This window comes from Ursus arctos, unplaced genomic scaffold (genome assembly GCF_023065955.2).
Source record: "Ursus arctos isolate Adak ecotype North America unplaced genomic scaffold, UrsArc2.0 scaffold_4, whole genome shotgun sequence".
Lineage (NCBI taxonomy): Eukaryota > Metazoa > Chordata > Mammalia > Carnivora > Ursidae > Ursus > Ursus arctos.
Genome location: NW_026623056.1, coordinates 45119943 through 45133745, shown reverse-complemented (window position 1 = coordinate 45133745; position 13803 = coordinate 45119943). Strand labels below are relative to the sequence as shown.

The following is a 13803-nucleotide window of genomic DNA, read 5'->3' as shown; positions in this document are numbered from 1 at the left end:
CAGTTCCCAGAAAAGTTACCACTAGAGAATTCTCCAATTAGCTTAGTTTCCCACTGTTCCCTGAATGATGTCACATTTCACACTCTTGCTTTTTCTTGTCCGCTCTCTTTTTGAACTGTGTCTATTCTCCATGACTCAGGAAATTTCCATCTTCTCTATGAAAGACACTTGGACTGTTAAGTCTGTAACAGTCTTTCCTCCAAGCACAAGTAAAAACTAACAAGTTAGAATTATACAATTTAGTGCATAATGTTCTCTAGGGATTTCATGCATGTTCATTTTATTTTCTAAAGTAGAGTGCAAATTTCTTGGGGGCTAGGATTTAGCTTATCCTTCTTTTGTATTCTTATGTATAGGGGAGCTCAGTGACCAGCAGAGGAAGGAGTGAAGATGCTCTAAGACTTTCAATTAGAAGTGAGATCATACCCAATAATCAATCAAGCAACCAGGTACTCTTGGTGTATTCACTACACAGCAAAAACAGTAAGGTGTTAGGGAAGAATCAGAAAATTTAAGGAAAAGTTTTTGCCCTCAAAACCTTATCATCTTTTTTAATGTAGAGAAGCACTTTAAAATTAGAAGACAGTGAAACAGAGTTCATAGTTAAATGTAGGAAGAAACTACTTCCTACAAATGTAGGAAGAAAAATGAGAATTAGTCTCACCACATACTGTCATTACGAATGAAGATGTCACACAAGTTTTCATGAAGAAATAGAGCCTGAGACACGGACCATTAGAATAAAGATTCTGAAAGGGTGGTACATAGGAGGAGACAGCTTGAAAAACTCATAAAACCAGGGGACAAAATCAAGACAAGATTGGAGGGCAAGCATTAGGAATTACTGAACAATATTTTAGTTGGGGAAAATGCTGTGGGTCCTACTGCTAGCAGAAGAGCACAGAATTAATTTAAAAGAAAAGAAAAACACAGTGCTGGGTTTTAAGGAGGAAAGTGATCTGGGGAAAGCAGAATTTAAATTCATTCAGCTATATCAACAAAATATATTGGAGAAAAGGCAGGTAGCCTGATTTAATATAAAGAGTAGAAAATGGGAATCAGGAGACTTGGTTTTATCCTGGTTTGACTTGGGTAGATCACTTAACTAACTGTCCAGTGTGTCTCTTGTGTCCCCATTTTTCAAATGAGATAACCTGGGTGAACTTATTTTTCAGTTAACTCATTTTAAAATCCACTGATAAGAATTCTAAGATCATGATGTATCATCATGTGTATGATTCTTTCAGCTGTCCAGCTACGAGGGGATGGGAAAGAATAGCTGATTATAAAAAAACTTCCAAAGAACAATCAATAGGACTTAGTGGCTGAATGGGTTTGGGAATTAGGAAAACTGAAAGAATAAGAGATTATTTTCTGATATCATACTGGACAGTTGGGATAAATGTGGCGCCCCTCAGGGAGAAAGGGAAATTGGAGGGGAAAGCTCACTGTGCTACTCTGTCCTCTTCTCGGATACAAAGAGGCCTTAAGTTTTCTCTCCCTGTTGCTGTGTGTGTAATCTCAGAGTTTAGGTAAGTGTCATAAATGCTGTAGTTCCCAGCAAAGAATCAGGAAGGATCTTGATTTCTGGTACATTAGTTTATAAATCTGGCTGGATTGTTTTTATTGATGTGTTTCTGTTCACCCTGTACTTTGTGTATTGAATACCTCACATCCACTGTTTACCACAGCTTTACCCACGGATAAATGTTCTCCACATTCAATGGCACTCACTTGATGCTGGGGAGGAGGGTGGCAGCGGGAGGAGGAGGAGAAAGCCGGGGAGGAACATCGTATTCTTCACTTCCCAGGTGACCATTGGAAAAGACCTGAAAGGAAATCAAAGGGCTAGTTTAGAATTTCACTTCTGGAGGACCCTAAAACGGTAGCAGCTCTTAGAAAAACTATAATTTGGAAAAGCATATGCAATGTCAGTTTATTTAAACAAGTGAAGTATCATATAATTTACTGAGGAGTCAGTAGCACCATAGCGATTACTCACCACCACCCAAAGGAGCACCAAGTTATATGTAACAAATATAGTACAACATGACTCTTGAACATATCGAGAAGGAATATGTACTATAATTTCTATAAATCAGATGCAGGTAGCTAGATACACAGACAGCAAAATCTCCCAGATACCAATCAGTTTTTATGGAAAAGTGACCATTCTCTATCGGATTCCATGAAGAGAAAGAGGACCGGTGCGCTTATTTCAGTTCTCCCAAATACAGGTGTTCTAAATGATCTCTCTCTGGGGTTAACAGGACATCTTTAATCCTCTTGATAGAACAGTACATGAGTATGATCAGAATTCTGCTTTTCATCTTTCAAGGCTGAAGCTTCAACACTATTGGCAACGAGAGACCTGTTCTGGCTTTCAAAGTGTGTGCAATTTTAAATGAAATTTTCCATGTGAACAGCACAAACTAAAATTGTTTCCTTGCTCATAAGAGACCATAGAGAACCAGTGTTTAATTACTCAGAATAAGAAATCCCGATTTCCAGGTTTCTCTGTTACACTATAGGGACTGAACAATTCCTTGTGAGTAATGCAACAACTTGAAATTAAAGCAATTAAAAAAAAGAGAGAGAGAATAACATTGTATATTCACACACATGCAAAAAAGATTAGATGTATTTTAAAATCTTTATGTAATCACTGGAGTTTTAACATGGGACTCTTACCTAAACTCATATTAATTCATATTTAAAAGGTAGGCTGATGTGGGGGCAAAAGGCTGTAAAGAACCTGAAAAGCCCGATAGCCCCATCAATAACCTACCAATTTCTTTTCCTCCCCTCTTATTTCTAAAATGGTGTTGAAGCTTTTAGAATGGAAAATAAAAGTCCATGCCCTTCTCTTGCAACTTAAAATAAGAAACATGGTTCAAAGAACACATTTGAAATGTATCAATGATTGCGTTTCAGACTTACACAACCTAAATCTTACAGCACTGAAGTGTCACTCTAAAAACGAGGACCCGTGCTAGAGTTCCAGTTTCTCCTCTGCATGTCTCCCTCATTAGAGGCTACAATAAGGTTACATGATTACAAAACAGATCCCAAACACCGTTTCATTCTGAAATCCATGTTCCCACCTGCATCCATTCCAGTAGACTTAGAATCATTTTAGCTGCCACCACCTGAGTGAGGGCAATAGATTACAGTAAGTTGGGCTAAAAATAAATATTTTATATTCTTTGGAAATCTGAAAAGACTGTTTATAAATAGGAGAAAAAAATTGTTCCTCAAATGTATAGACTGATAGCATCGACTGCAACAGTTTACACTGAAACCCCATGGATTCAGGCTTTCCGTTTTTTTTTGTTTTGTTTTGTTTTGTTTTTAAGAAAGGCATGGGGTGGGGAGGGAGGGGCAGAGGAACAGGGAGAATCTCAAGATCTCCACTGAGTGTGGAGCCTGACTCGGAGTTCAATCTCATGACCCTGGGATCATGACCTGAGCCAAAATCAAGAGTCAGACACTTAACCAATGGAGCCACCCAAGCGCCCCAGATTTAGGTTTTCTTTAATTCCTTAACTAAGGAGACATCTTTTTCTTCTGCCTTCCCAGCTGACTGTCCCAAATCTACCACAACTCCCTTGAAAATGCTACCAATTTAAATATTATGATCCTATTACTCTTCTGCCAACAAACAAACAAACAACAACAAAAACCTTTAAAACCTTTTTCCTGTCTAACAAATTAATTCTAACTTAGTATAGAATTCAGGACACTCTATTTTGGTTACAATCTACACTGCTGCCTACTCTCTCTCTCTAGCCTATCCATCCAATCTATCCAATGGACTTCCTTCCCTCTGCCCATTCTCCCTGCCTTCATGCTATTCCTCCCTGTCATGTCTACAAAAACACCTATCAGTCTTTTCAGGTCTACAAGCCAGTCACCTTCCTGTGTGCAGCTTTCTTTATTCCTTCTTTTACACTGCATCGCAATTAGATTTGTTTTGCTTCTTGAGGAGCCCATATTATTTTTTCTGAATGCTTCTCCTATGCCTTATCTTCTAGTTAACTAATCATACACCTGTCTCATTCTCATAGACTTTGCTTTATTCCTTTTGTATTTCCCCTGGTGTCTTGAACATCCTAAATACTCATATAGCTGAAAGAGGCTGAAGAAATAAAAAGACATAAGGGAAAGTTAAGGCTTATGGAAGAAGTTTAATCCGAGTTATTATGTAACATTATCAATTCTAGGTTATCCTAGGTTAATATGTTTCACATGCCTCAAGATAGCATTTAATGCTAATCTTGAAGTTTGAAATGACATCTTACGATTCAGAAATTGTCTAAAAATTAAGCTTAAAGTATTTGGGACCCTTAAGACACAGGGTCTTTTGTGATCATCTCAGCACAATTAAGGCAAAACTTTTTATTTGTACAAAACTCCAAAGGCAGCCGCTTTCCTCTGTCCCACGTATGTGAAGCCACACAAATACTACTCAAAAAATATCACTACGATTTGTCCTTCTACATCAGATTGGAAATGAAACCAGAGTACACCGAGGACTTCTTTCTTGATAGCCCTTCAGATTTATAGATAAGTTCAAGGCATTCATATAAATATGGGCCTCTCCACCAAAAAGCAAAAGCCACAATCTCAAAAAGGGTAATCTTTCGATTCAGCTGCATCTTCAAAAGATTGTTGAACACAGGGTCATTTTAGAATAATGTCACTTGAAGTAACATCACAAGTCAGAGATAGTTTTACCATATTAGAAACAGCAGTATTCTTAAACTTTCAAGAGGAACGAATAAAGATAGTTTAACACAATGTTAGTATCTGGATATATATATAATATATATATATATATATTATATATAATATATATATAATATATATATATTATATATAATATATATATAAAGTTTATATATATATTATATATATTTATATTATATATAATATATATAGAAAATATATATTATATATATTTATATTATATATAATATATATAGAAAATATATATTATATATATATATGAAGTAAGTTTCAAGTATCCAATGATATTTTATTTAATTAATTTATTTATTTTTAAAGATTTTATTTATTTATTTGACAGAGATAGAGACAGCCAGCGAGAGAGGGAACACAAGCAGGGGGAGTGGGAGAGGAAGAAACAGGCTCATAGCAGAAGAGCCTGATGTGGGGCTCGATCCTGTAATGCCGGGATCACGCCCTGAGCCGAAGGGCAGACGCTTAACCGCTGTGCCACCCAGGCGCCCCTCCAATGATATTTTAAAACATTTTAACAAAAATACTTTCACCTCAGCTAATTAAAACAAACCACCACCACCAATAAATATCTAGCCAACAAAATATTTACTAAGGAGCAGGTTTTGGGAGAGGCAGAAAAGATGGCGGAGGAGTAGGGGACCCTTTTTTCAGCCAGTCCCCCGAGTCGAGCTGGATATCTATCAGACTGCCCTGAACACCCAGGAAATCAGCCTGAGACGCAGGATGATGCATCTGGATCTCTACAAATGAACATCTCCAGCGCTGAGTATTGAGGTACGAAGCGGGGAGCCGTGAAACCCCGCACAGATATCGGAAGATAAACGGAAGGGGGAGGGAGCCGCGTTCGGGCGCCAGGAAGCGGCAGCCACCTGCACGGGGGAGCCGGCGGGCTCGCGGACGGCACCCGCGAGAGAGCAGACTGAGACCGTGAGCCCGGGAACGCGCACACGACCAAACTGAAAACCCGCGCTCCGGAGCGCACATTGGAACTGGACTAAAACCGGGAGCTCCAGAGCGTGCACTCGACTAGACTGAAACTGGGAGCTTGGACTGCGCGTGCAACCAGATGGAAAACTGGCGCTCTGGAGTGTGCATGAACCACACTGAAACAGGGAGCTCAGGAGCATGCGGGAACCAGGGGTGGCTGGTGGTGTTAGAAGCACAAAGGACAGAGACATGCCTGCCCTCGAAGGAGGGCTGGGAGAGTGGCTGTGGGGCGCACATCCTGGGACACTGCGGGGGGGTTTTTAGCAGCACCAACGGAAACAGAATTAAAGTGGCCAGAAGAGCTCAGTAGAGAGCAGACTGCGATCTGTCTGTTCTGAGACAGGCTAGGATACGGCCGCTGCTGCTCTCTCAGAAGAGACACAGAAAACTGCCAGGGAAAGCTGCCAGAAAACAAAAGCCTAGAAATACCAGTTCATATTGTGCCCATCCCCATCCCCCCTCGCAGAGGACAGGGCGACTCCACCCAAACAGGGTTGCCTGAGTATCAGAGCGGCAGGCCCCTCCCCCAGAAGGCAGGCTGAAAAATCAAGAAGCCCACATACCTAAGGTCCCTATAAAACAAGTGCACACTGCCTGGGTCCTGGTCAATAATTTGGGCTCTGGGCATCCCCGCAACCTCTCCGCATCAGAATGACAAGGAGGAGAAACCCTCAGCAAATAAAGGACACAGAGACTGTGGCCTCTGCCACAGAACTTGGATATGGATATAACCAAATTTTGAGAAATGGAGTTCAGAGTAACAATGGTCAAGATGATGTGTAGGCTTGAAAAAAATATTACGAAAATATTAACAAGAATATAGAATCTCTAAGGGTGGAAATGAGAGCGAATCTGGCAGAAATTAAAAATGCTATGAATCAAATGCAGTCTAAACTAGACACTCTGATAGCCAGGGTAAATGAGGCAGAAGAACGAATTAGTGAATTGGAAGATGGGATGATAGAAGAGAAAGTAAAAACGGAAACTTGGCTCAAAAAAATCCAATCTCAAGAATGTAGATTACAGGAGATTACTGACTCAGTGAAACGTTCCAATGTCAGAATCATCGGCATCCCCAAGGGGGTGGAGAAAGAGAGAGGTCTAGAAGAGATATTTGAACAAATTGTAGCTGAGAACTTCCCTAATCTGGCAAAGGAAACAAGCATTCATGTCCAAGAGGCAGAGAGGACCCCTCCCAAGATCAATGAGAACAGACCTACACACATCACATCATAGTGCAATTTGCAAATATTAGATCCGAAGACACAGTCTTGAAAGCAGCCAGGGGGAAGAAAATTCTTATGTACAGAGGGAAGAATATCAGAATAACATCAGACCTGTCTACAGAGACCTGGCAGGCCAGGAAGGGTTGGCAGGGTATTTTCAAAGCTCTAACTGAGAATAACATGCAGCCAAGGATATTTTATCCAGCAAGGCTGTCATTCAGAATTGATGGAAAGATAAGGACCTTCGAAGACCAGCAGAAACTGAAGGAATTAGTGACCACCAAGCCAGCCCTACAAGAGATATTAAGGGGGGTTCTATAAAAGTAAAAAGGCCCCAAGAGTGATACAGAACAGAAATTTACAATCTATAGAAACAAAGACTTCACAGGCAACATGACATCATTAAAATCAGATCTCTCAATAATCACTCTCAATGTGAATGTCCTAAATGCTCCCATAAAACACCACAGGGTTGCAGACTGGATAAAAAGACATGACCCATCCATTTGCTGTCTACAAGAGACTCATTTTGAACCTAAAGATACATCCAGACGGAAAGTGCGGGGATGGAAAACCATTTTTCATGCCAATGGACATCAAAAGAAAGCTGGGGTAGCAATTCTCATATCAGACAAATTAGATTTTAAACTGAAGACTGTAGTTAGACATACAGAAGGACACTATATTATTCTTAAAGGATGTATCCAACAAGTGGCTATGACAATTATAAATATCTATGCCCCCAACAGGGGAGCAGCTAGATACACGTCAACTCTTAACCAGAATAAAGAGACATATAGATAATAATACGTTAATAGTTGGGGACCTCAACACTCCGCTCTCAGCAATAGACAGATCACCTAAGCAGGAAATCAACAAAGAAACAAGTTCTTTGAATGATGTACTGGACCAGATGGACCTCATAGATATATACAGAACACTACACACCAGAACAACAGAATACTCATTCTTTTCTAATGCACATGGAACTTTCTCCAGAATAGACCAAATACTGGGTCACAAAACAGGTCTCAACTGATACCAAAAGACTGAGATTATTCCCTGCATATTCTCAGACGAAAATGCTTTGAAACTTGAACTCAATCACAAGGAAAAATTTGGAAGAAACTCAAACACTTGGAATCTAAGAAGCATCCTGCTCAAGAATGATTGGGTAAACCAAGTAATTAAGAAGGAGATTAAATAATTTTTGGAAACCAATGAAAATGAAAACACATTAGTCCAAAACCTATGGGACACTGCAAAGGCAGTCCTAAGGGGGAAATACATAGCTATCCAAGCCTCACTCAAGAGAATAGAAAAAATCTAAAATGCAGTTTTTATATTCTCACCTCAAGAAGCTGGAGCTGGAACAAAAGAACAGACCTAACCCACACACAAGAAGGCAGTTAATCAAGATTAGAGCAGAGATCAATGAATTAGAAACCAGGAGCACAGTAGAGCAGATCAACAAAACTAGAAGCTGTTTCTTTGAGAGAATAAATAAGATTGATAAGCCACTGGCCAGATTATTCAAAAGAATAGAGAAAGGACCCAAATTAATAAAATTATGAATGAAAGGGGAGAGATCACGACCAACACCAATGAAATAGGAAGGATTATTAGAAACTTTTAGCAACAGCTTTAAGCCAATAAATTAAACAACCTGGAAGAAATGGATGCCTTCCTGGAAACCTAAAAACTGCCAAAACTGAAACAGGAAGAAATTGATTATTTAAACAGACTGATTAATTATGAAGAGATTGAAGCAGTGATCAAAAACCTCCCCAAAAACAAGAGTCCAGGGCCTGATGGATTCCCAGGGGAATTATACCAAATATCCAAAGAAGAAATAATACCTATTCTCCTGAAGCTGTTTCAAAAAATAGAAACAGAAGGAAAACTACCAAACTCATTCTATGAGGCCTGTATTACCTTGATCCCCAAACCAGGCAAAGACCCCATCAAAAAGGAGAATTACAGACCGATATCCCTAATGAAAATGGACGCCAAAATTCTCAACAAGATCCTAGCTAATAGGATCCAACAGTACATTAAAAGGATTATCCATCATGACCAAGTGGTATTCATCCCTGGGATGCAGGCGTGGTTTAACATTCGCAAATCAATCAGTGTGATAGATCATATCAACAAGAAAAGAGTCAAGAACCATATGATCCTCTCAATTGATGCAGAAAAAGCATTTGACAAAATATAGCATCCTTTCCTGATTAAAACCCTTCAAAGTGTAGGGACAGAGGGTACATTCCTCAATTTCATAAAAACCATCTATGAAAAGCCTACAGCGAATATCATTCTCAATGGGGAAAAGCCGAAAGCCTTTCCCTTAAGATCAGGAACACGACAAGGATGCCCTCTCTCGCCATTATTATTCAACATAGTACTAGAAGTCCTTGCAACAGCAATCAGACAACAAAAAGGGATAAAAGGTATCCAAATTGGCAAAGAGGAAGTCAAACTGTCTCTTTACAGATGACATGATACTCTATATGGAAAACCCAAAAGACTCCACCCCCAAATTACTAGCACTTATAGAGCAATTCAGTAATGTGGCGGGATACAAAATCAATGCTCAGAAATCAGTTGCATTTCTATACACGAACAATGAGACTGAAGAAAGAGAAAGTAGGGAATTCATTCCATTTACAATAGCACCCAAAATCATGTTATCTTGGAATTAATGTAACCAGAGAGGTAAAGGATCTATATTCTAGAAACTACAAATCACTCTTGAAAGACACTGAAGAAGATACAAAAAGATGGAAAAATATTCCATGCTCATGGATCAGAATTAACATAGTTAAAATGTCTATGCTACCCAGAGCAATCTACACTTTCAATACCATCCCAATCAAAATACCAATGACATTTTTCAAAGAACTGGAACAAACAGCCTTTAAATTTGTGTGGAACCAGAAAAAGCCCCGAACTGCCAAGGAATTGTTGAAAAGGAAAAACAAAGCTGGGGGCATCATGTTGCCAGATTTCAAGCTATACTACAAAGCTGTGATCACAAAAACAGCATGGTACTGGCACAAAAATAGACACATAGACCAATGGAACAGAATAGAGAACCCAGAAATGGACCCTCGGCTGTTTGGGCAACTAATCTTTGACAAAGCAGGAAAATACATCCAGTGGAAAAAAGACAGTCTCTTCAATAAATGGTGCTGGGAAAACTGGACAGCTATATGCAAAAGAATGAAACTTGACCACTCTCTCACACCATACACAAAGATAAACTCCAAATGGATGAAAGACCTCGATGTGAGACAGGAATCCATCAAAATCATAGAGGAGAACATAGGCTGCAACCTCTTTGACATTGGCCACAGCAACTTTTTTCATGACACATCTCCAAAGGCAAGAGAAACAAAAGAAAAAATGAACTTGTGGGACTTCATCAAGATAAAAAGCTTCTGCACAGCCAAGGAAACAGTCAAAAAAACTAAGAGGCAGCCCACGGAATGGGAGAAGCTATTTACAAATGGCACTACAGATAAAAGACTGGTATCCAAGATCTACAAAGAACTTCTCAAACTCAATACATGAGAAACAAATAATCAAATCAAAAAATGGGCAGAAGATATGAACAGACACTTTTCCAATGAAGACATACAAAAGGCTAAAAGACACATGAAAACATGTTCAAAATCATTAGCCATCAGGGAAATTCAAATCAAAACCATATTGAGATACCACCTTACGCCAGTTAGAATGGCAAAAATTGACAAGGCAGGAAACAACAAATGTTGGAGAGGATGTGGAGAAAGGGAATCCCTCTTACACTGTTGGTGGGAATGCAAGTTGGTACAGCCACTTTGGAAAACAGTGTGGAGGTCCCTTAAAAAGTTAAAAATTGAGCTACCCTATGATCCAGCAATTGCACTACTGGGTATTTACCCCAAAGATACAGACGTAGTGAAGAGAAGGGCCATATGCACCCCAATGTTCATAGCAGCATTGTCCACAGTAGCTAAATCATGGAAGGAGCTGAGATGCCCTTCCACAGATGACTGGATTAAGAAGTTGTGGTCCATATATACAATGGAATAGTACTCAGCCATCAGAAAGAACGATTACCCAACATTTGCAGCAACATGGACGGGACTGGAGGAGATTATGCTAAGTGCAATAAGTCAAGCAGAGAAAGAAAATTATCATATGGTTTCGCTCATCTACGGAACATAAATAGCAGGAACATCGGCAGGAGAAGGAAGGGAAGAATGAAGGGGGTAAACAGAAGGGGAGAAGGGGGAATGAACCATGAGAGACTATGGACTCTGGGAAACAAACTGAGGGCTTCGGAGGGGGGAGTAACTGGGATAGGCCGGTGATGGGTATTAAGGAGGGCACATATTGCATGGTGCACTGGGTGTTATATGCAAATAAGGATCATGGAACATTGCATCAAAAGTGTAATGTGGGGATGCCTGGGTGGCGCAGTCGTTAGGCGGCTGCCTTCGGCTCAGGGCGTGATCCCGGCGTTCCGGGATCGAGTCCCACATCAGGCTCCTCTGCTATGAGCCTGCTTCTTCCTCTCCCACTCCCCCTGCTGTGTTCCCTCTCTCGCTGGCTGTCTCTCTGTCACATAAATAAATAAAATCTTTAAAAAAAAAAAAAAGTGTAATGTGACCCATGAGTCTTAGATGAATATTCATTACAAATCTTAAAATGTTAAAAAAAAAAAAAGGAGCAGGTTTCTAATGTGGCTAATATTCAGGAATTTCAGAGAAAGGAAACAGTACTACAGGAAAGAAATTTCTTACCAATAAAACAAGACAAATAAACCTAATAATAACTCTTAGCTTGCAGATTCATGTTAAAAGTAAAGTATTACCTTAGCTAATGCGATGATGCTAGGTGGGAGGGAGGAGAGAAAAGGGAGTCAATGAAAGTCACAGAAAATTCTTACACTTCATTTTAACGATGGGCTGAATGGCTCTTTCCCTCATAGCTCTCTACAAGTAGCAAATGGTGTAATTAGAATTTAATTTATTCTTGCTCCCCTTACCATTTATCTAGTGAAGATGCAAAAAAAAGGGCAAATGCCTCTAATGGATGGTGGGAAGAGGCACAGTGACAGAGGACACACGGTGAAGGACAGCAAGTTGTCTCTGCATTCACGGGTGTTCATTTGATGAATCCCCCAGCAGGTACATCGAATTCTAATTTAAGCATTTCGTGCTTACTCAAGTTTTTTTATCTTTAAAATGGTAAGTTAATAGTTCATTTGAAGTATTCCCTCTAATGAAAACAAGTCTAAACGATAGTTGTTCCTATTTCACACAAGTATGTTTTTGCTTACAACTGGAGAGACTGATGGGTTTTGTGAAGATACATCAACTCCCAAATATCTAGATCCCTTTCCCCTTTATTTTCATGATAAAATGTTTTAAAAACTACACACCAGGTATGGAGGGTGAGGATACATTGTAACATTCAGCATTCTCATGAAAAATAGGAGGAAAAAAACTCCTATTTCAAACAAGAAAATTACATGCTACTTTTGGCTGAAGGCCAGTGCTGGAAAAATACATTAAAAACTGTTTTTCCCCCTTGTATATCATGGATGTCCTCTTCTTCCAAGCCCCTTCCCCGCTCTGCCCTCGCCCCCCCCAGCACATACACACCACACTCTTGCTTCTCTCACCAGCTTATATACTGTATAGCTCAGCAACCAAGTGCTTACCAAGTACTCATTAGGAATTAGCTAAATAAAAAGAGAGAAAGAAGAGAAAGAGAGGATGATTTTGGCTTTAAATCTGTAAAAAAAAAAAAAAAATAGGACGACTATTTTGAATGAAAATGTCAACTGTTACAACTGTTACAACTTCTACGGCTCCTTCATGTCTAGCTGTTACTTTTGGTTTTATTCCAGACCGGAGGAGTAGGAGGATTTAGGTATTTGGAGGGTGACTATTCTCCTAGATAAGGTACTATTATTCTTCCATTTTATAAAGTAAGAAAAATAAGAGAGATAAGCCAGGAAACACTCTGAACTATGGTTACCAGACGTACCAGGTGGTTCCCAGAGGGGAGGTGGGTGGGAGGATGGAGGGGAAACAGGTGATGGGGATTAAGTAGTGCACTTGCGGTGAGGGGCACAGGGTGACGTATGCAAGGGCTGAATCACTATATCGTACACCTGAAATCTGATAGAACACTGTATGTTAACTATACTGGAATTTAAAAAAGAATAAGGAAATATTTTTTATGTTATAAATAAATCTTCCTATTCATTTAAAATAAAGATAAGAAAAAGAAGTGGAGTTGGGGCAAAGATGTAGTACGTTGCTCAGCTCCACAAAGTAAATTCTAGAACAGGAAGACTTCGTTCTGATTCCAGAGCCTGGTTGATCTGTGCTGGTAAGATTTTTAGTCCTGTTAAAATGCAGCTACCAGGTTTGCCTTGTCTGTTTTCCTTCTGCCTGAAGGAGCTCTCTGCCATAAAAACACTTTCTTAAATTTGGAAGGGGAGAGAACATTGGGATTCTGGTTATCCTGAACACGAGGAGGGTCTTGCATACAGAAAGCACTTACGAATGTGAAATTTAACCAGTTTGGATGCAGGAACTATAAAGACGTAAGGTGAGAAACAAACTCCAAGGCAGGATCACAGACACTGAGAACCACAGGATCCCAGATGGACCCCATCCTCTGTCAGATGTTAGTGAAAGCCAGCCTCTTAGGGTTCCCAACAGTGAAATGAGAAGAGGACTTAGGCTGTTTCCACTGTATGTAAATTATGATGTACCTTGTGGTCTACCGAAGTTCCTTTATAAAGATAATAAAAGAGAAAAAG

The 13803-nt window shown here is 39.7% G+C and overlaps 1 protein-coding gene across 5 annotated transcripts in view; it reads right to left on the bottom strand.

Moving 5' to 3' along the window:
* Nucleotides 1–13803, bottom strand: part of CBLB (Cbl proto-oncogene B) — a 218560-nt gene that overhangs the window by 45516 nt on the left and 159241 nt on the right. For all 5 annotated transcript variants that reach the window (XM_044381780.3, XM_026492654.4, XM_044381753.3 and 2 more), the window contains exon 13: nt 1735–1829. In XM_044381780.3, the coding sequence (XP_044237715.2) occupies nt 1735–1829 (95 nt within the window). The remainder of the gene's footprint in view (nt 1–1734; nt 1830–13803) is intronic.